Source organism: Hyposmocoma kahamanoa, unplaced genomic scaffold (genome assembly GCF_003589595.1).
Source record: "Hyposmocoma kahamanoa isolate Upper Pololo Valley unplaced genomic scaffold, ASM358959v1 192, whole genome shotgun sequence".
NCBI lineage: Eukaryota > Metazoa > Arthropoda > Insecta > Lepidoptera > Cosmopterigidae > Hyposmocoma > Hyposmocoma kahamanoa.
The window spans coordinates 2,998,705-3,021,373 of NW_020653719.1; the positions used below are offsets into that span (position 1 = coordinate 2,998,705).

Consider the following 22,669-nt stretch of genomic DNA (forward strand, 5'->3'; position numbering starts at 1 on the left):
ATTTTTAAAGGCCGAGAATATAGGAATGCGTGAGTCTTACATTAAAATAAATTAATAAAATTGAACAGAATCCAGACTTTATTTAAAATAATAAGGGACTTGCATATTACATCGTCGGACGTCTGCGTCTCATATTTATTACTTCTCCCTGGTGATAGTGAGGCACTCAATAATATTTATTCCAAGTGCACGTATCGGATACTTAGGACCACTTGATAAGTTACCGAAGAAAACAATCGGACGTTCGGTAACTTTCATTCGACAACTGTGTTCTGAATACCGTTTGTAGCCTTTGCCGGTCGAGAAGTTCTAGTAATCGTACGGGTGTGACGTAATTTCGATTCGGTTTCGAATATGACAATTTGACGTTCGATTCGGTTATTGTGAATAAAAATGAAAAGAAATCGTACGATGTCTAATCGAATCGGTCGACAACAGAGTTATAGTAAGGTTCTGAATCGACCTGCTAGAGATTTAGGGGGTTTACTGTAGTTACGCGTCCGACATCCGTCCGAAACAACTACTGTCAAATAATTAATCTTCTTCTTCTTAATGTGCCTCTCCAACTAGTGAAGGTTGGCAGTCAGCTCAGGATATTTATCTTTATTTCTGAGGCCATGATTAGTGCAACATTCTTCTGTAAGTCCATTTCAAATGCTTCAATACGTTTCCTGAGATGCTCTTTTATTGTCCAGGCCTCACATCCGTATAGAAGTATTGGCCAGATGTAACACTGAAGAAGTTGAGGGCGCAAAGGAATCATAAGACAACGGCAGCATACTTTCCTCATAGTAAAGGCACTCCTGACAACTTCAATGCGGGTTTTAATTTCAGTTTTACTGTCCCAGTCTTCAGTTAGCCATGTGCCGAGATATTTGTATTTGCAATCCCGCTCATGTCCTTGTCCTGCGACTGATATACTGGGTTGAGAATAATTAATGAAATCATTAATACTCGACCAAATTAAGACGCATGATGCGAATGAACTATATACTTGACATTGTTTTTTGATTTGGTCGATTATTACTTATTAGACAATAGTTGTTTCGGACGGAGAACGTGAGTAAACTAATTATGAAAAGTTCATTCTGAAATTGGTCCTGTCGTGTATTGTCCCGGGCACTACAGCGCTCTAGTTAAAACTGTTGGGTGTACAAAGTTGTCCAACATAGTACTCGGTCATTTCGCAAATCGAGTTCAAGTTATATCCTAGTCATGACGAAATGAGACTGCAGAAGGCGCAGTCGACATAATTTATTTTAAAACGAAGAAATGCAAAGGCCCAATTTATATGAGGGTGATGAGTTACGGGCACGTAAGAATAGTGAAGGATAAGGGGATTTGTGAACGATTCAAATTTTTAAAAGTATATGGCGAGGAGCCAGTACAGATGGTGATAAAAAGGTGGGATGATAATGGAAGAGGTCAGTATCGTCACACAGTTAACAAAAGCGAGATACTATAAACCCACTGATCAAAAACCACAAATACATTACCCAAATTAACTACGCACCCATAAGCCCCCGAGAGCATAATCCACAAAATCTCACATTGCCTACATTCACTACACTACAATACGAATAACAATAATTAATGACGATGGACGCCAACAAATGCCACTGGAAACACAACCATTTACCATTCACTCCAGAACCGAGACGGTCGTGCGTTTGGCAAAATTTTGTACATAATTCAAAGACAATATAGATAAAAATATACGACAAGGCATTCACGGTAGTGATGCAACAGACTCCTGCTTCTGTTTCCGTTTCTGCTTCCGCAACTTTTATAACGAAAGTATACAAAACATGCGTATCAGATGAGGCGCGCGCGCGTTTTGTTTGGCTGTGCGGTAAGCGCTTTTTAGCAATTTTATGTTGTATTAAGCGCAATTTTATGAAACCAAAATCACCACCACATCAACCCTGTTTGGAACTATTATGTCGAGCTCTTTATAGCATTTACACTTCCGCTATTTTTTATATAATTAGCATTGACATCCGTTTCCGTTGCATCACTAATTAATGTCGCCTGCAATGCGAACGTGGTCGCCTTAAAAATTAACAACTTTCAAACATAAGTTGTAACTTTACTACAGTTCCCAAACTCATTATTAGTATTAAGGTATGGAAATAAAGGGAGCAGCCGAAATAATGCACCAAAACCTCTTGCTTGTAAATTATTCTCAATAAAAAAAATGTTTCATAATTACAAAATTTTACCAAATATAGTTCACACGACCGTATGATCTCACGGAAAACTTATTTCACCTCTCTATCAAATCTAAAACAATCGAAAAAGAAGTCCAATAACAATTTCAAGATCCCGTTCATCTCTCCACAATGCGGCATCCATCTCAAAATGCACCATTTCACTAACATAACATAGCTCACATTCCTACAAACACGCGGTAAACTTAAAGCATAAAAAGAAAATATTCCAACTCGTTGAGACTACGATATCGAATTTGTTCCTAGTTTTAAGTTAAACTTAGTATATAGTATTACGGATGTTATGAAGGCGCGCTCGACTGCATGCTTACTGGTGGTAATTGTTGCATCTGAAAAATAGTAACAATACATGTTAAAGATTCAATTACAATTTGCTAACTTTATATATAATAATAGTTCGTATAAAGGCTAACCATTTAATGTGGACCCTCGCCATGATGCAGTTTTTTAAGAACTACTTAAAAAACTGCATACTACTTTTAGTACACACTAGCGCACTTATATCGGGTTAAAAGTTAACGGCCTTATTACGCTGGCGATTTGCGAGCGAGTTGCAACTTAAGCCGGGAGTTCGCAGCGAACACATCGTTAAACGCGTTTGAACTCGCTCGCAAATAGCCAGTGTGTTAAGGCCCTAAATTGTAGCCTAAAAATGTTTAAATCTAAAACTGCGCGACAGAAATAAAATACAATCTTATAAAAGGACACGTTTTTGATTGTAGTTACTATTATTACTCAAATATTAAAGAGCAAGTTACTTATGGAATTCCGTCAATCGTTATGTAATTTTAAAAAACTAATTTTCTGATTACTAAAAACCATACATATTTAGGAACTTTGATAATTATTGAACGTGAAAACCCCTTAAACTTAAAAAAAATTAAGTTCAAAATGTAACTCAACCTACCTTAGTTTTAACGGCGGCGTGTTGTGGCGGGAAGACGCAGTCGATGTTGTCAAGAGCACGTTCGTCCAGCGCTTCGAGTGCTGCCGCCAGCTCTGAGCTCTCCACGAACGTGCCACTCGCTTCAGCTGTAAACAACAACTCATAACGCATTGCTTCTTTTTGTATTTACTGTAGATGTTGGAAATTTCATATTTCCTCTACTTTCTTGTCGACCTTGGTGGCTTAACGGTTACAACTGTGGGTGCTATACACAGTGATGGAATTCGAGAACTAAAATGCACGCAAACAACTATCACTGTCAAAGTGAAGTCTCATAGATCATAAACATTTCTTTATGTGCTGTTTTAATAAATCTGCTAATACCGATTGTTTACTTGATATTCAGAGTAAGAATGTTTATTTATTTTTTATTAAAAAGCTTAATAATTATTTTTGTTTAGGTACCCACCAAATTGTAGTAATAAAATTCTATTTTAAGTCCGCTATTGATGATCAGAAACCACATAAACAAAAAGGTTGTATATCTCCGAAATATTGCCAATACCATTAAAATTTTTAGCACAAGTATCAGTTTTCATGAGCTTGTTTTCATAAAGTTTATTTAAAAAAGGTTTTGATAACATTTTGTTTTTATATGTACACAATATAAAAATTATGTATTTTTTTCTTTCCTCTTTTGCACGATTGTTGCGAAATGTATGCGGAGGACTGATGTTCGATACCCGGTGAGATCAATTTGGAAACAAACTCTTCTCAACGGTTTGGATGTTACTTGTAGTAACCCCCATGTTTGATGTTTGGGCGAGACTTCACCCTTTACCTACTGGTAACGGTGGGATTGAACCATCGAGTATATAACCAGAAATAGAGACGAAATAAGGGCCATCCATCCCTAAAATCTTATCAGGCAAATGGGTTTATATCACTTTTAAATATCAACTCTCGTTTGCACTGAAATAGCACAGCGCCAACAACTGACCTGTGTGTACGTCTCCGTATATTGCAAAAATATTCTGTATTTATTGTAATAAATAACATCTCTAACAATGGCGTGTTGTACTATTTGGTGGTGTGGGAGAAAAAGCAAAACATCTAATTTCAAAACAAACGGAATCACATTTCATCGGTAATTATATATTAAATATAAGTAATTTTTAGATTTTCGTCCATTATAGCCAAACTCAGGCTAAACTGGTTGATATGAAGTGAAACAATTGACGAGACCAGGATGAACCATCAAGCTATAATTGGCGTTAACGTACCCTGATTGAAAAACTCCGTAAAAGCTTCATCTGGTATTTGGCTGAGCACCGCAGGATCCAGAATGTCGTCTGGTGGTACATGTCCAACTTCAACTTCTGTAAAACGTAAACTAATCGTTATTTTTTTTGCGGCAGATTGTTAGTAAGCAGGGCTGCGCAGGTATTTGAATTACTCGTAATTGAAATTGTACTTGTATTTGAATTTATTATCTTAAAATGTATTTTGTGATTGATTGTAGGTTTCTCATAATTCTTACCTTACTTTGCCTTGACTATTTCGTCTGTTTAAAGGTAAAACTACATAAGTGACATTTCCACAAAAAGTCTTTATATAGCTATGGTAAGAAAATAACTATCTTTCTGCACGTGAATCTCAATAACAGAAAAGCTATAAACTTAATAGGAGTTTTATCTAGAAAGATAGTGAATTTCTTACAACTGGTACATAATTTGGAGATTTTTGTGGAAAATTTCACTTCTGTGGTTTTACTTTTAAGCAGACGATTTCTTAGTTGTAATTTATTTTGCTCTGCTATTAATTATAGCAAGTTCCAGGATTTGTAGAAGGGAATGTCCATATTATTATTAACGTTACTCGAATTTTTAATTATTTAACTCTCTCAATTCCCGATAACCGGTTATTAACCATTAAGGACACACACAAGGTGCTTATTTTTGATACAAATATGGAACAAACACACTGAAAAACACCTTGGATCCGACTGGACTATAACCAGCGTCTGTAGCCTGAATGAGGCAACATTGTGCTTCATCATTGATTCGCATTTTCTTATTCTTGTATTACAAGTGAAATAAACTTTTTTTTCTTCCAATTATAGATACTGAGCAAGCAAAGCTGCAAAAGCAGTTAAACACTTCTAGTTACTTGGAAAAGTTTCGAAAATATTACCGTCAATTAGATTTTAAAATATAAATACAAATATTCGCTTTCGTACAAGAAATCTAAAACGTGAAACACCAATATTAAATAAAAACTTACCCAACTCATGGGAACTTCCTGTCGTAATATATTCGCTCTCGCTGAGTGCTCCCATTGTGGTGTCTTCTGAACTATCGTACGCTGAAGAATTTGAGCATACGTTGATTTCTAAACGAAAAATAAATTTGTTAAGGAAAATACTTCTGCTTGACCAAATTGTGACAAGATATCGGAGACAGTTTATATATATGCCGCCTCCATAAAGCTATTATATAATAAATAAATTTTGAATAAAATTATTTTAAAATTTTATCACATCAGCTAACAAGGCGAGCACCGTGACGTCACATTTTTATGTCATCGCAAGCGCCGTGACCAATGACTGCAAAAGATTAACACAGTGCCAAACATGGCTGTAAGGTCACAGCTGATTTAAAACATTTTGACAGATCTGCACAGTAATTTTCAGTAATCAACGTAAAAATTGAGCGCGACAAACGAGGTGAAAAGAAATAATAAAAACAGACAAATTGATGTATTATAAATTATTGGAAAAGACATGAGAGTAATTAGAAATATGTAAATAATAATTAATACAACGTAATATATAATATGTAAAAACAGAAACTACAAAAACACGACATTTTTTGTTTCATCGTTTTCGCGGCGATGATTAAACGACAAGGATTAGCTATATACGCAATTTCATATCGTTGTCCTTGTTCTTCAAAATGTATAATAATAGTTCATTGCCAAATAAGCAAACTTAGCTTTATCAACTGAAACGAAAAAAAGGTGGGTTTTTGTAGTTACAGTTTTTTCAGAGATTAATTTTTAGTTTAATTATTTACAAATAAATGGACGACGGGTCTAATACAAAAACCACGAAAAAAATGTCCCAAGTCAACCTATTTTAACGTAGTGACATGTCAAGGAATATGAAAAAGCTAAAACGTTGAATTTAAATTGTAATGTCATCGCAGTACTGTCTAATTTTGCTTGCTTCGCTGTCAGTCGAATAAACGAAGACTAGAGCGTGAATGACGCTCTGTATACGATTTTAACGCCCTATTAGTTCGGGCACTTTTTAGCGCGGACCCGACGTCCATATAATTGTAAGGCAATGACATAATTGGTCAAAAAGACGGTCAGGCAAAATGTAGTCGAAGTGCGACCGCAAGTTGGATGACGTGATGCAGGGTCTCTTTCTGTAATATAATACCATATCTCTCTCCAAGAATCGTACCTGAGAGCGACTGCTGTGGCGACGGCTTTGGTCGTGCGGGGGGTCGACGGCGGCGCTTCGGGCGGCGCGGTGGTCGCGGCGCAGGTGGCCAGACGCGCTTGCGCACTGGCGCTACTTTCTTAGGCTTGCTGTCGCGGCTTAACTTGTCGTAGTTGTCCTGTTCACAGTGAGCATAAATAATACTAGAGACGCAATGTCTTACAAACAGTTGTCTAAAATGTGGAGCAAATTTGCAAATTTAAAGACTACCTTTGAAACTGATTGAAATTTCAAAGAAAAATATATTTTCTCGTTTTATCTAATGTCAAACTTATTATGTCAAAACGAAATAGTCATAGTGTATTAAGGGATATGCCCAGTGTTACCGGTTTAGAAATAATTTTCCCTAATTTCTTGTAGCCTCACTGGTGGAAAGAGACAGTGGAGATAGTAATCAGAAATTGAAAGAACGAGTGAGTGAAATATACATGAAAATGTATGAAGTTAAGGGTCCACGCTTGGAATTCATAGTTCTTTCAAATAAATTGTAAATATGAAGATATTACTTTCTAATCTAAGGAATTAATTGCTTTTCTAGTATTTTTTATTTATTGGATAAAGGTGATAAAAATACTTCCCACAATGTTTCTGTTTCTATTTAACGAAAACAAATTTATAAAAGGGTAGGTATTACTAATTACTTGAATACACAAACATTTAACTATAGTTTATTACAAATTAGTAAACGCCACTGTGCGTCATTAGATTGTTGTACAATTGCCTTGTGTTTTGTTACTGAAAGTATCTTTTAGTAAAAGTCGTATAATTTTTATCCACTCCTCTCTGCGCTTTCGATCTTTAGGTATTCTAAGAAACAAACAAAATATCATTTTTAATAGTATTACGTATTAATAGTATTATGATTACACTTTACATTAAAACGTTACAACGAATAAACTTGCATTAGAATCACTTTTGACTACGAAGTCAAAACTAACTTTAAAAAGGATAACTCCCAATATTATGGGCAAATGAAAATTGATATGCCGGCAACATTGATGTTTAAAATAAATTTATTTCATTTTTATTTTTATTTACGACAATCTAAACAAACAAAAGCAAACTTACCTGTGGAAAGTAACCTCAGTAGTTTTATGACCATTTTTGAACCGAGAATTGCAAATTTTAATTACATATTTCACAATTTTTGATACTTTTTTGTCACGTCTCGGTGACGTTGTACTCACTCGAATTCAAGATGGTTATACCGGAAGGGCACTATAAACATGTTCGGACAACAGGGTAAGCCCACACAGATACCTTATAAGTTTTGGTCCTGACCACAGATGAAGTGATATACTAACTCGTTTCCACGCATGTTCAGCACATAGAGGCGTCTGCTCTTGCAGCGGCAACAGCGGCTGCATGCATCGCGATCCCCCAGCGAACACCGCAGCACAAGCTGCGTAAAGCCGTTGCTCGGGCTCTAACGTCACGTGGGACAAGCAGAATCTCCCGCACGGTATTGGTCGTTGTGCACATTTCTCGTCTGCGCACTTTGAGCCGGTGGTTGACTCTGTTGATCCACTTTCGCCTCCTGACCAACCGAATTCTCTGAAATATTAAAATGTTTCTTTAACCAAATAAAATGTTATGGCGATTTATATCTGTTTCTATAAATAACACAAATTGTGTAAGATAAATTTATTTATAGGTACAATGACTCAAAATTATATTTAAAATGGAGTATATTAGTCTTAAATCTTATCTTATAGGTCACACAAGCTGAATTGAGTACGCATCATTAATGGGTGCAGTTGATACGTGCCCCGCGTACGCATTTAGTTGCTCACCTAAGTTTGCGACGCTCTTGCGAGGTAAGCACGGAAGGTAAGCCTCGAAGAGCCAATAAATGATTAATTGTAATGCTCGGCAGCTTGCACGAAGATCCTTGGCCTGATAGTTGCTTCTGTGAAATAAATATTAACATTATCCGTCTCCTTCGCGCAAATACAATCCCGTTGCTAAAGATCAAAAAGCTTCAAACAGCAACTTTTCAAAGATATATTGGGCGCGCTATAATCTATAATATACATTTATGCCATCTTTCACTACTTCCTATCTTCAACTAAAGTCCACTTGCACTAAACTTAACTCTTAAAGTATTACACCAATGCTTACATTGATTAAACCCTTCTTTTAAATTATAATATCAAGTGACGAGACGTTTTTTTATAATATTAAGTGACGGGACGAACAAGTCGTGCGCCTGATGTTAAGGTAAACGCCTGTCTTTAACAGTTGCAGTGCCACTCAGAGCTTTAAATCGCAAAGATCCGAGGGGCCCTGCCACTGCGCCCGTCAACCCTGAGACATAAGTTTACAAGTACATGTGCCTGTAATTTCACCAGCGCTCTCGCTCTTACTTAAGTTAATAAAACTCTCTTAAGTGTCTTTTGCATTGCCAGTATTGGTTTGAGACGTATTTAAGTTTAATAAAAGTAATAAAACTAAAAAAATAAATAAAAATAAATAGTAGTAAAAGGAAACCTTTTTATTTCGATATTATTAGGTCGTCACTTGTGAAATATCGGGATTGTCCAATTGCATTGCATGTTAATATCGTGGTGACATTTACTTAGGTATTTTAACAATTTATATTTAAACAGGCCACAGATAAGGTACAGGTCTTTAGTCATAGTCATTATCTTTTTCTTATATATACTTCCTGTCAGTCGGCCATATTGGTTAACTTTTCTTCAACAAAAAAAAGTCTAAAAAAAAAAAAAAAGTAAAAGTGTCTTCTTAAACAAATCGCTTCCGTATACACTCCCTCCTTGATGTTTATAAAACTAGCATGAAACGGATACTGGCAGGATTGAGACAATTAATCAAACTATTTCATTAAGAAACGAACTGAACAAATCGTTGCTTTTCAAGAACAATGGCTCAAATAATTCAATTTTTACATTTTACACACCTGTATTTAGAACATGCTAAATTTTACTGTGCATAAGAAAACGAGCTTTCTACTAAATAATCAGGTGATAACACTAGGTCGGTATACGATTCGTCAACTATGCTTGTCAGATATGACTCAGATTTTTTTAAACGTTCCTGGGTAATTTGCAGGTTAGTTTTTCTCCATTTCATTTTAGTGGCAATTTTTTTAATTTAAGTTTTCGAGTATATTATCGTGAAATATAGAATAATATTTCAGGTCACTACAATCGAACATTAAATAATATCTCATGATAAAATTGTAGAAAATTGAAATAATAAAAATTGCCACCGAAATTAGATACAGAAAACTAACCTGAAAATTGATTTCCTAACGAATTACTTCTTTTTGAAATAGACTACTATTTTACTCATAGAAAGCCATTGAAATATTAAAAAGCTGAATTAGAATTAAATAAAAAAAAAACGTACAGGTGGTATAGTAAAGCAGTATTAGCAATATTGTATAAAATAGTCAATTTTAGAATGAATTTCCTGTCAATCTTGAAACTAGAGTACTTAAGAAGTCGAAATCCGGCCATTGGACCAATTAATAGAAGCGACGGCAATTAAACGAAGACGAATTGTGCCCAAACAAATCACAAACAATATTTAATAATAGCAGAGTGATTACTGAGAGTGACAGTACTCATTTTTATTTTGATAATTTAGTAATAGTAGATAATAATAAAGATGTGGAAATTTTGGATAGCCGCTGAAAGTTTGGCATGCATGTTTTTGACGTGACATTAAACAGCCCAACTTCTAAGATTCAAATAAAATTTTATTCGTAAAGTATTCACATATATTAACGAATCGTGACATTAATTTATTTTATTTTGTTAGAAAACTTACTTTGCTTCATTAAGAATTATTATCGAAATAAGAAAAGATCGATATCATCATCATGGAATCAACGAAACACGAGAATGGACGTGGTTTTGTTTGGATAAGAACTTAAAATATAATTTGCAACAGTCACTGAAGTTTCATTTCTATGTCTACTATAAAAACTTTATGCATTACGCTTAGCGTTAGTGAATTAAAGTAGTTATAGCCTTAAATATTCGGAGTAGTCTGGTTGTGTTAGGGGTCAAAGTGATTTTGAGCATAAATAATCTTATTAGGATCACTGCTTGACACCTTTATACACAGACATATATCTAGATAGACGCCGCAAGTGTACGTACCTCGTACCCAAAGTAAGTTGAAATTCACTTACTTGCCGCTGCTACACTGAAGAACGCGCTCGACTGTTATCGTAGATAAACACCAGTTGAAAACCGAAAAATGCATAATTGTGCCATTATAAACTGCAAAAGCACCATGACTGTGGGTAAACGGGTAGAGGGACGTTTCCTTCCACGTGCAAGTGATTTTGTAATTAGGAGATGCATAATTTATTTTAAAAACAATTATTTTGGTTTTGTATGAATTTCGAGAAATGTGTATGCCTCATGATTTTGTAATAAATTGCGGCTTTTACTTGGTGCGATATATTTGTGATCCTTTGTTAATACGCCATGAATATCGAACGAACGCACTTTTGCATAATGCATACAGTTTCTGTGGTACGGCCGCACGTACATTTTTTTTTAGCCAAATTTAACGTTTAGTGATGTATACATTAGACAACACTGTTCTCGATTCTGTTCGATTTTGAAAACAGGGGGTCGAAAATTATTATGACCTTAGCAACATTATAAAATATTCTATAACTCTTTTGTTATAAAGTTTAGTAACGTTTCGTTTTTTTTCTTCAATTTTGTAGTATCTATTATCAGTAGTATCCGTAATTTCGATAATATTTGCAGCAAGTTGCTTCGAATGTCCGGATATAGCGAGCAAATAATTACATACATCGCCGGATATTGAATACGAGTAATAAAAAAAAAATTATAATGCAAAGAATTAACGTCAGGTTAGTGTTAGGAGGTGGGTTGGGGGTAGATTAGGGGTGTGTTAGGTGGTGGATTGGCGGTGGGTTCGGTGATGGGTTAGGTGGTGGGTTAGGGGGTGCGTTATGGGGTGGGCTTAGGGGGTGGGTTAGGGGGTAGGTTGTGGGTGGGTCACTCAATACGCGTGTTTACGCGTATTCCGTTCAATCAATCGAACGAAAAACACTTAGTTGGCGCTTCTACGCTTGAGAACAAGGACGAAGGTGGTCTAGTTTATCCCACCAAAGATGCTATCTAAATATGCAGAGTAGCAAAGTTAGAAATCTGAGAAATCATGATCAAAACACAGTTTTGTGAGTGTGTGCTTAAGTTACTTTAGTAAGATTTTAGATATTTTGTCAGCAGTAACATTTTCAGTTGTTTTGCCATTCACCAATTTGATCAATCACCGAAGGAAAACCATCTAGTAAATTTAATTAAGGCAGTTGCAAGTTCATATATTAACGCGCGTTTTCATTATTTACGTCAATCGATAAGATCTTCTATTACAAAAAGACAGTTATATAATAAGCTTATATTATTTCGAGGACAATAATTTTAATATTTGAAGTTGATTAAAAATTAAAGTTTAAATTATTAAGTAATCAAAATTTTTTTAAAACAACTTTTAATAAAGGACATACCTATTTTGTTTTGGTATTTTTCTACTGTATTAATATTTCACGACTACTTGTAATCATCGAATACTTGAATCGATTAATTGAATGGAATACGTGTATTTCGTGCAATCAAATCGATTTAGCGCGGCAGGAGGTTTCCCGTCACTAGATAGTTCTTGTAACGTCTTGGTGGATACATAAAATGTGGCACGGTCGGTTTTCATACAAATTGCTGTACTTGCGGCGTCTCAACTCACACTGGCGCAGAGTCGAAGCGTCGCAACGCGTCATGTATTTGGCCTATAGCATATTCATCTCTATTTTCCCATCATTAAGGTACAAATTTGTGTTTTGCAAATATGGAATCGAGTGTCGACGCGCATCACTTGGGCGCCGTAAAGCGTCAGACCACATTGTGACCTCGGCGCACGTCGTCGCGTCGACGCACGTCGACTCACGTCGCCAGGCGGTGTAGTTGAAAACAGAACGCGACGCGACGCTTCGACTCTGCGCCAGTGTGAGTTGAGCCTAAGTATCTGGTATTACATGGTTTTATTCCTCGTTTCATACCCTTGTTGAAACTGTCGCTGATATTGCACAAAAGTAAACAAAGGTCAGCTGTCACTTGGTTAACCGGTCAAATATAATATTTAGTAGTGAGTTTCATAACGTCGTATTACTGCAGTCCTCTTTAGTTTGATCGCATATTTTAGGTAGTTTATCGTAGGAAAGTTGTGATACGTCTTATTACATACATAAGCTAACGCCCTAGTCCCACAGGAGGGGTAAGCAAAGACTACGGAACGCCATTTTTATCCTGATACAAATCTCGATTCTCACATACATCAACTACCCTATACATACAATTTCTTTTATTCTTGTCACTTCGGATCCCAGCCTCAGCGTTATTAAACATCTTTATGCAAATATTTAATCTATGCCGTTTAGATTTAAGTATTTAATACAATTTTAAATATAAAAATAAATAGGTAGTGCGAAATGTTATCTATTACCTGAAAATATTATCGTATATTTTGAACCATTTTCAAAAAGTTCATTACCATTTTACAATAAGCTACCAAGTAATGCCTCTTAAAATACTTCATTACGGCTTGTTTACACTTAGTTAATTGCCAAAAACAATTGTAGTATAGCATAAGCTCTTAGGCTTATTTCTGGGCACGTTAATTTACGATAGTCATTGCGTACGAACCAAGTTAACTATGACATGCCAAAAAGAACTATTAAAGCTACTACAAAAAACGAAAGGTAAATTGTCTATTGTCAGTGTTACTAGTTATGTTGCAAAGACACTGACGCCACAATTCATTACACATAATGGCCAATGTACACTTAAATATTATCCAGTCAAATTGGCCATTTAATGCTGACATATGACTTTTATCTCATTGTAATTGTCATTTCTAATCAAAATTATTTACGTTCAATTAAACTTACGAAGGCAATAATTAAATTGTTGGATGGAAACATTTTTTTAATACTTTTAACTTCTTGTTTTTGGTTGTTGTATATTGTACTTGTGAAAGTACTTAATAATCAAAATGAATCAGTTTCTTTAAAATTATACGTGGCACATGGAACTAAATACTGTTGCAATTTAAAAATGATGGAAATGAGAAAATATTGTAAAAGTATAATAAAATTAAAAAATATGTACAGAATGAATTTTATTGCGAATAATAGGATTATTTGTATTTAAACAATAATTAGTTATCCATTTATAGGTTATCCAGTTATCCATTATTAACGAGAATATCTGATCATGTGATCTTTTTACTACGTAATACCATATCATTGTGGAATGCAAATAAAGATATTGAATTGAATATAAATGTATTGGTTCCATTCAGTAATTTTTTGAACTTTCAAATCATATTTTCTTAATTCCATAATTTTTGAGCTATCTCAATATTTGATTTTAAATGCGATGTATGAAAAGTCGAGATCTGTTCTTGTGATTTAAAAAAAAAAATAAGTTTATAAAAATAAGAATGTATTTAACATTAATTCAGGGACACCCTAGTACACCAACCAAAGTCTTGACTATGACTCGTCCGAGCGTGATAAAACTAAAGTGCAACGCATGACATATGTTCGACACGCGTGAACTGACCTTGATAAGCGTGGCGATTTCGCGGGGCTTGCGATAATCCTTTTTCAGCCTTAGCTCTGTATCAGCTCGCATCACGTGTCGCCGCAGCGCGGCCTTGCGTAGCGCAAGCCTGGCACTTCGCGATTCAACTTCAGTTTCTTCTACACATACAGGTCCAGTTCCAGCTTCTGTAATAGACATATAATCGTGTTCTTTCAGGAGTGGCCGATGTCTCATTTGGCGCTCAGGTCTCAGGCGGCACTATTTACTATAAAAAATACCTACTTGTACAAATTAAAGTGAAAAATAGTAATTTTTACGAACAATCAAATTATATTTGCAATACGTCACAACAAGTTTATATAAAAGTACCACTGTTATTATAAACTAATAGTTTGACCTAGCAAGCAGAGGCCGTGGTTTCGAATCCGGACTTGTACTTGAATTTCTTGGAATTTATGTGCTAAATTTAATTCAAAATTTACATTAACTTTTCGGTGAAGGAAAACATCGTGATGAAACCTGCACGTCGAAGAAGTCCCCAACCACATTGGGCCAGCGTGGCGGACTATGTTCTAAACCTTCGCCTGAGAGGAGTTCCGTGACCAGCAGCGGGACGTATAAATAGGTTAATGGTGAAGTTTATATTATATTTAGAAGGATGAGATCCATGTAGCCAAGATTTACTGGGACCTAATGAGTCTAAAGCGATAGCAAAAAAGTAATATATATAGTAAATATATTATATAAAGCTACAAGTTTCTTACTCACTGATAGAAATAGAACGCATAATTCCCGATATGGTGGAAAAAAGATATTTATACCGTTGTACACGGATAGATTCCAAGGCAAAGAATCAAATATGAGAAGACCTGAATGTGGAAAATATGAAAGGGTGATCAACGGCCTGCAAAAACTATAATATATGAAGGGAATATTTGTGCACTTTTATGAGGTACACCCTGGTCAATTTCCGCCGGAAGTAAAAAATGTTTGAAATTCAAATAAATAAGATGGCCGCCATACAAATTTAAAAGTCTCCTATCACGAAAACTATTAGCGATAGGTAGGAGGTGCTCGAAGGAATGTCATAGACATTAATAGTGGTCAACTGCTTGGTTTAAAAAAAACAAATGGCGAATTCAAAATGGCGGCCGAAGAAAAACTTGCTTCGATCCGGCTGCAAATGCGGGGGTCTTTAGGAGTCCTTAACCATAATTTGGGGTCAAAAGTTTCTTTTCGCCATTTTTTAATATGGCTGTCATATAAGCGTTTTTTTCGTCAAAAGTGGCTGCTGAAACGGACTTGCTCTGATTCGGCTGAAAATTGGCATGCGGAGGTCTCTAGAAGTTATAATAATTTGTGGTCTAAATTGGTTTTTCGCCATTTTCAAATATGGCCGCCATAGAAGCATTCGTAGTCGGCAGAAAAAAAAATGCTCTGATCCCTTTGAAAATTGGCATGTGTGGGTTTCTAGGAGTGCTTGATAATAATTTATGATCAAAAATGGTTTTACGCCATTTTTTAATATGGCCGCCATTCAACGACTAATAAAAATTAGCTCTAATTCAACTGAAAATCGATATGTGGGGATCTCTATAGGTATTTATAATTTGCGGTCGAAATTTATTTCTCGCCTTTTTTCAATATGGCTGCCATACAAACTTTTTTAGCGCCAGATAAAAATTTGCTCTAATTCCATTGAAAGTGGACATGTCGGGGTCCCTATGAGTGTTTAATAATAATTAGCGGTCAAAATTTATTTTTCGCCATTTTTCAATATGGTTGCCATACAAACTTTTTTGGCGGTAGATAAAAATTTCTTCTAATTCGACTGAAAATGGCATGGCTTTAATCACAATTTGGGGTAAAAAGTTTGTTTCTGCCGTTTCGATATAGTCGTAATTTTTTATGTATATAGTCATTCTATTGAAAAAACTTGCTTTGCTCGGACTGAAAATTGGCACGAATAGATTTCTAAGATTGTTTGATAATAATTAGTAGTCAACATATATTTTTGCAATTTTCAAATATGGCCGCCATTAAAGAGCTATTTCAATTTTTTTAAAACAAAGCCATATGTGCCGGGGTCGGAGGCCGAGGTCGGCGGAGGGCGAAGCCCGAAGCGTCCGCACGCCATCAAATGGAGATAATATACGGAGACGTAATAGATTACGAGTACAAGATCTCACAATTGTAAAAATGTAAAGCATGCTTCCCGATGTAGTGGAAATGAGATACTTATTATAGCGTTGTTGTATCTCAACCGTCTCTATGTTAGATTTCATTTTCTTGAAAGCTATGCCAAAGAGAAGTATTTAGGGGGAAAAATACCAAACGACTGCCGAATTTCCTGTACTATGTAGGTACTATGAATACCAAATCAACGATAACCCAGAATACTTAGACCAAAACCAACTTAGGAATGTTCGTTTCTTAAATTGGCATAAATCGGGAATCGACCTCCTCATCAAGCACCCAAAGTACTAACTGCTGTGCCACCGAAGAGCATAAGCACATCCTGTAAACTGAAACCGACCACGCGCCGCAGGCCGAGCCCGACCCCACAGTAGGTGGGGTACAGGGCTCGTACATAATGTAATTAAATTAAAAGTACCACACGAAGACACACCCTGGACACTCCATACAACGGTCGAAAGTTATTTACCTACTACTACTATCTGCGCACGCGCAAAAGTGTGCGTGAAGTGGCAGGGTTACCCATCACTTTCTCGTACAATTACATTTATTTAAAAAATAAATTAAAGCACTTAAAATATTGTATTTTGGACAGGTACTTTTAAATAAGGTAACCACGGTATTATACTTAATAATTAGGTATATTCACTACGTAACATTTATCGGCAATACAAATTGAAACTTCGAGAACCTTTGTCTATTAGCTCACGAAGTTATGGCGTCTCATAATATTGATATAATAAATCTGTATTATATATTACTCTGCACTAAATGAAGAAAACAATAACTGAATCAGATATAAGTTTTTTCATCTTCGTTTCATCTTTCAGAAAACGAAAGAAACTCCTCTCTTTATTCCGTTTAGATTATGATAAACTGCCGTACACAACACAATTAACGACCGTTATAAATGGTAACGTACAATGATGTTATTTAATAACATACAAGTTTCGTAATTAATGAAAACCATATTCAAATAAAAAACCTGTCTCGGCGACAGCGGCAACGGCGCGACCACGGCTCGCCGACAGCCTTGTTGTCGTTCAGTCAAGGTATCTAAATCTAGGGAGGGGCGGAGAGTGTCCATCCTCATTACTTTTTTGTTCTTCTGACGAAAATACCATAATAGTGTTGAGAACCACTAATGAATTGGCACAACAGTCCACAATCTGCAGTTTCAACAAAAACAAAAACCTCAAACAAAAATACATACTCCCGTTAGAGTGATGTTGTGAATAAATAAAGGGAAGACACTCACACTGGAGGGTTCACATTTAGTAATAGCGGCACAGATTGCAAAAGATTCACTAAACAAAAAGAAATGTAAATAATTATTAATTGTGAATGTAGGGTGTTGGCTGCTAGATGTAATATGTTGGCTCACAGATTTGCCCGTTTGTAGTGAGGAAGCCAAAATATCACAGTCCATAGCAAGACGCGTTCGGAAACGGACGTGCCACTACGCAGTGAGTTAATTACACCTAACTCGCGTTTCGCGCGGCACAAGCCGCTGCGCGTAATTGACAATGAGTTCCCAGCAACTCATTGCCAATGAGCTCCTGGCGTTCATAAATCACGCTATCGACATCATGGATGAAGTCAGCATAGTGCAGATATGCAAATCAAATTTCAGTGAAGATGAGATTTGCAGTGGCAAGATGCTGCTTTTCCAGCGTCTCGGTAAAGCCGAAGAGATGCCATCTCGCCGGAGGGATGGAGGCGTGAAGAGATATAATCACGTTGCTGAAGGAGACTGACCCGGACGACGTGCCTACATTCGTGGCGAAGGAGCTGCACAAGCTGCCCCCCGTCACGTTCGACCACGTCGATGTTACTAGGCTGCTGAAGGACATTACGTCCCTGAAGTCTAGCCTAGCTGAAGTACAGTATAAATTATAGGCTTCAGATAATATCATAAGTGAGCTGCGCACCCAAGTTGCGTTATTAAGCAATGCTGTTTCGGTATGTAGGTCACCAGAAGCCTCTAACGTAAACACACGACGCGGAGCAGCGCTGAATACTTCGGTCAGCAGTTTCGAGTCGGCACATAATGCGTCACCATTCCTTGCTGCCACCGCGCATGATGCGCCGCGCCCCGCTGCCCGCCCCTCTGCCTCGATGGAAATGTCACGCGTGTGCACGTCAACCCCGACACGTGCATACGCCGCTGTAGCCGCTTCAACTAGCCGACCCGCCACTTCGAAATTCGAGCGGCGGCAATCGGCTAAGGATAAAACCAATCTCCGTGTGCCTGTCTCTGAAGTTGCAAAACCAAAGAGGCAGACGGTCCATTGCGACGAGGATGGCTTCACAAAGGTGGTGAAGAGGAAGAGGAAGCCCACCAGCCGTAACCAGTGTGGCACAGTACCGACAGGACCGAACTTCCTGCTGCGTCCGGCCGTACCGACGACGTTGATGTACCTGTCGCGGCTGCATTACTCCACGAAGTCTGAGGAGATAGTGGAGTATATCAGGCATAAAGCCAATTACACCCTGAGGGTCGAGCGGTTGGAGTCTCGCCGCAACGTGAACTTTAATTCGTTTGTGGTGAGAATACCGACCGAACATCTTTCGACCTTCATGAAAGAGGAATTTTGGCCGAAGGGTGTCATATATCGGCGATTCCGTGGCCGGTTACCTGACACCAGATTGCGCCACACGTCGCCGATAAGTGAAATCGTGTAGATTAGTTTTTTATTATTATATTGTATGTAGGTTAGTTTAAAGGTATATATAATATAGGTGTATATTGTTTTTATATTTGTTATGTATGTTAATCTATAAGGTATGTATACATGGGTCTTTTTGTTACCTGATATAAATAAATAAAAAAAAAATAAAAAAAATAGCATAATTCAAGGAGTATTGTCAAACCTTCTACTTGGGTGGTCTGTGGGTTGACTATATGCAAAAAGCACTCAACGCCCTGCGTGTCCAATATAATAACGGGTTTTCAGGATGCTGCTGGGACAACCGTGGCACTGTAGTGCATCCTAATATTTGTTCAATCAGGATTGATAACTTCTTTTCGCAGTGACGCGAAAAAAAACAGCGTCACTGCCCTTGAGACTTTCATCCAGGTTTTGCTGAGGTGATGTATGAGTTTTAAACTGTTAGTTTGTATTACTAACTAATGGTCCCCAGATGTCTTATAAAAGACTTCTTGTCATTATACTTAATTAAATCTTAATTTTTTGTCATTATATCACTGCCTTTTTTAATAGGAGTATAAATAATCTTAATTACCAAAGTCGGGCATGTTATCATCATCACTGCTGCTGTCTTGTGTAAAAGGTATAGGATGTTTATCATCCAAAGGTCCGCATGAGAACAGCTCGTCTCCCGGCGCATGCCATTCGCTCCTCGACTGTGGTAGAGCACGGCGTTGGGATGGTATCCGTTGTAACGCCTCGTGGACGGCGGGCCCGCGACCGCGGCGCGGTTTTGCTTGCGCTGTTTTACCTGCTAGAAATCGTAATCAACTTTTAAATAAAAAGCCAGAGACAGAGAAATAAATGGTGTCAGCCATCAATTACACATTTAGGTACCCGAAAAACTATAAACTAAAAAGTTTTCAGTAATTCAATATTTCAGTCTTTTAAAATATTCATCAAAATAAATTATAGGATGTATATAGATAAGTGCTCATAGTGAGTAAAGAGAGATAAGATATAGAATTTAAACATTTTAGTAAATTAAGTCTTCAAGCAAAAAGTAATCCCCTATTGGCAGAAGTACTAGCACTAATACAGTTAAATTGAATTAATAAACATAATCTTTTTTTGCATGATGTTTAAAGTTACATAATATATCATATGCAAAAAGTTCAGTATGTATGTCTGCTCTAAATTTAAGGTATCTAGTATTGGATTATTGTGGGGACTTAGTTGTAGCCTTTGAAAGTAATTGTTTGAGTATAAATTCAAAATTTTTAGCTACAAGAGTACCTAAGAATCAAGAGTATCTAAGATATTATAAGCTATTTCGAGTAATCTGGATTAGATTGATTGGATTAGATAGATTATTCTACCATTTGGAAGCAATGACTCCACAGACAAACACACACACTTACCAGCAAATACTCTCTGTTTTCATTGTAGGTGCAAAGTACTAATATGGTGGATGGTTTTGTAAATGAAGTCTGAAATTGTAATTTATAAATAAAATAGAAGGATTACCTGATGGTGCCTTTTTAGCAACAGGTGCAGAAATTTTTGGTGGGGGGGGCTGCTGCCATAGAAGGACCAGGAGATTCAGTTTTGATAACTGCAGGTGGGCTCTCTACCAAACCTTGTTCCCTCTTAAAGACATCCAAGAAAGTTTCACCACCTGATTTTGATGCTGTTGAAGTACCCTTGATATTACTAGGTACACTGTTGGTATTAACACTATTAACGCTGGTTTTAGATGCAGCAGCAGTATTAGCACATGCACCCTTGGGGCTGTGCACACTTAGCCTTCGAATCTCAGTAATATTTATTGGTGTGGTCTCTTTCTTAACCTGACTCTGACATTTAGCTTTCAAAACTTTGGTATTAGTCTTATTGTCTTTAAAATTACCAGTCTGTTGCTTTACAACATTAGTTTTACTGACAGGTGAATAATGTCCATTTTGAATAATCTCCTCCTTTTCCTCTTTGATTTCCCCATTTGTGAGTGTTTCAATGAGATCTATTTCTTTGTTTGGACTGTCAAGGAGTTTCGGCTTTACATCAGCATCACTAAATATAAAATTGTCATCTGTGTGACTGACTGTGATTTCGCCAGCAATGACATCAGAGTCATGAAATGCATAAAGGTCATTGGGATCTATTTTAAATTTGGTATGAAAGTAACTGTCATTGATGTGTGTTATATAAGGTTGTTCATCCCCAGAGCTATCATGTATGAACAAATTGACTTCACTACAACTCCCTGACACACCGTCCACTGCCATCTTGTACTGTGTCGCACAGCTTCCATCTGATATATTCTGTGGAATACCACTGAACCTACAAAATACAAGGACTTTGTAATTAAAATATACAAGTCTAAAATGTTCTGCTTTGGTCATAGTGAATAAACATCAGTGCCGTTTTCAATTTAAAGCTCTGAGTGGCACTGCAATTGTTATGGATAGGCATGTTGCTTACCATCAGGTGCACGACTTATTCATCCCATCACTTGGTATTATTAAAAAAAACATAACTTTATTAGTAAATTAAAAATTTTTGATAAAATCGTGTGTGTAACTTTCAGTACATCAAGCACATGTTTCATAAACAATAACAGTTTCCAAACAAGCAATTAATACTTGACTGAAATCTCAAGTTGTTTACAAAAGAAAAACCAAGTGTAAACTCCACATTGTAGAACTATTAATGGAGGCTTAATACGACATAATAAGAGGCCAGCAATACTATTACTTACCCAACATTTTCCGTCGTACTCAAGAAAGACATACTGTATTCATGTTACAACTCAACAAGACAAAGGAGGATAGTACACCAAAACATGCTTGACTTGGTCCCACACCTTCATACTGAAAATATACATTCAAAATTGGCTTCCCTTCAATTTCTAGCGAGTCCTTTATCGTGATAAAAATAAATATTATGTTTTGTAGTACAGATAAGATTCTCATATACAATGACAAAATACAATGACACCTGTCAATTTTTACAAATTATTCAACATTTTTCTACATAAGTACGTTCTAAAATGTATGGTATCTTCTATATATTATTCGCCACCAAAGCATAATAGACTATTCAAACTAAAACTAAGCAGAAATAAACACTGATAACCAAAAAACAAGAGCAGTTAGGTATAGTACAATTCTCACATGTAAACCCACGCGTTGCCCAATACATGTTGTTAAACTGATAGATAATAAATTAAAGAATGTTGCAATAATGTAATAATTCACTTAATTTGTTTAAAATAGAGGTTTTTTTCAACAAAATACTTATTTTTAATAACATCAAACTGAATGACAGAACACAGCAAATGGCAGCCAAACCTAGATGCATTCGGAATTAACAATAATATTGGATTAGTTTTTTATCAAAAATAATTGAAATGAAATTTATTTTTGAGAATTGATCAAGCAATTCTAAAATTATCGTTAGTAGTTAATATGGTACAAGTTTAATTATCATCAAATAAGACACATAGTCTACATTTATTCTTAGCAAGTTCTTTGGTGTGAATTTGAACGTAGCTATATATTTTTTTTCTGATAATTTCTCTTTTG

At 36.3% G+C, this 22,669-nt stretch overlaps 1 protein-coding gene across 1 annotated transcript; it reads right to left on the minus strand.

Moving 5' to 3' along the window:
• Positions 1–1,706: 1,706 nt before the first annotated feature.
• Positions 1,707–21,914, minus strand: LOC113226510. Its single transcript, XM_026459152.1, has 11 exons — positions 21,844–21,914; positions 20,641–21,425; positions 19,681–19,899; positions 14,257–14,423; positions 8,419–8,534; positions 7,930–8,179; positions 6,587–6,743; positions 5,401–5,508; positions 4,401–4,496; positions 3,139–3,263; positions 1,707–2,560 (listed from the first exon to the last, which is right to left on the minus strand). The coding sequence occupies exons 1-11, from the start codon at positions 21,873–21,875 to the stop codon at positions 2,513–2,515; spliced, it is 2,103 nt and encodes a 700-aa protein (XP_026314937.1). The 5' UTR covers positions 21,876–21,914; the 3' UTR covers positions 1,707–2,512.
• Between the last annotated feature and the right edge of the window lie 755 nt (positions 21,915–22,669).

Excerpts from the sequence above, each read along its gene's own strand:
- LOC113226510 (XM_026459152.1), bottom strand. The coding sequence starts at position 21,875 with ATGTCTTTCTTGAGTACGACGGAAAATGTTGG. Across the intron at positions 14,424-19,680 it reads TGATAACATGCCCGACTTTG|AAGCTGGAACTGGACCTGTA; the intron begins GTAATTAAGATT and ends TGTCTATTACAG. Across the intron at positions 8,180-8,418 it reads CAAGAGCGTCGCAAACTTAG|AGAATTCGGTTGGTCAGGAG; the intron begins GTGAGCAACTAA and ends TTAATATTTCAG.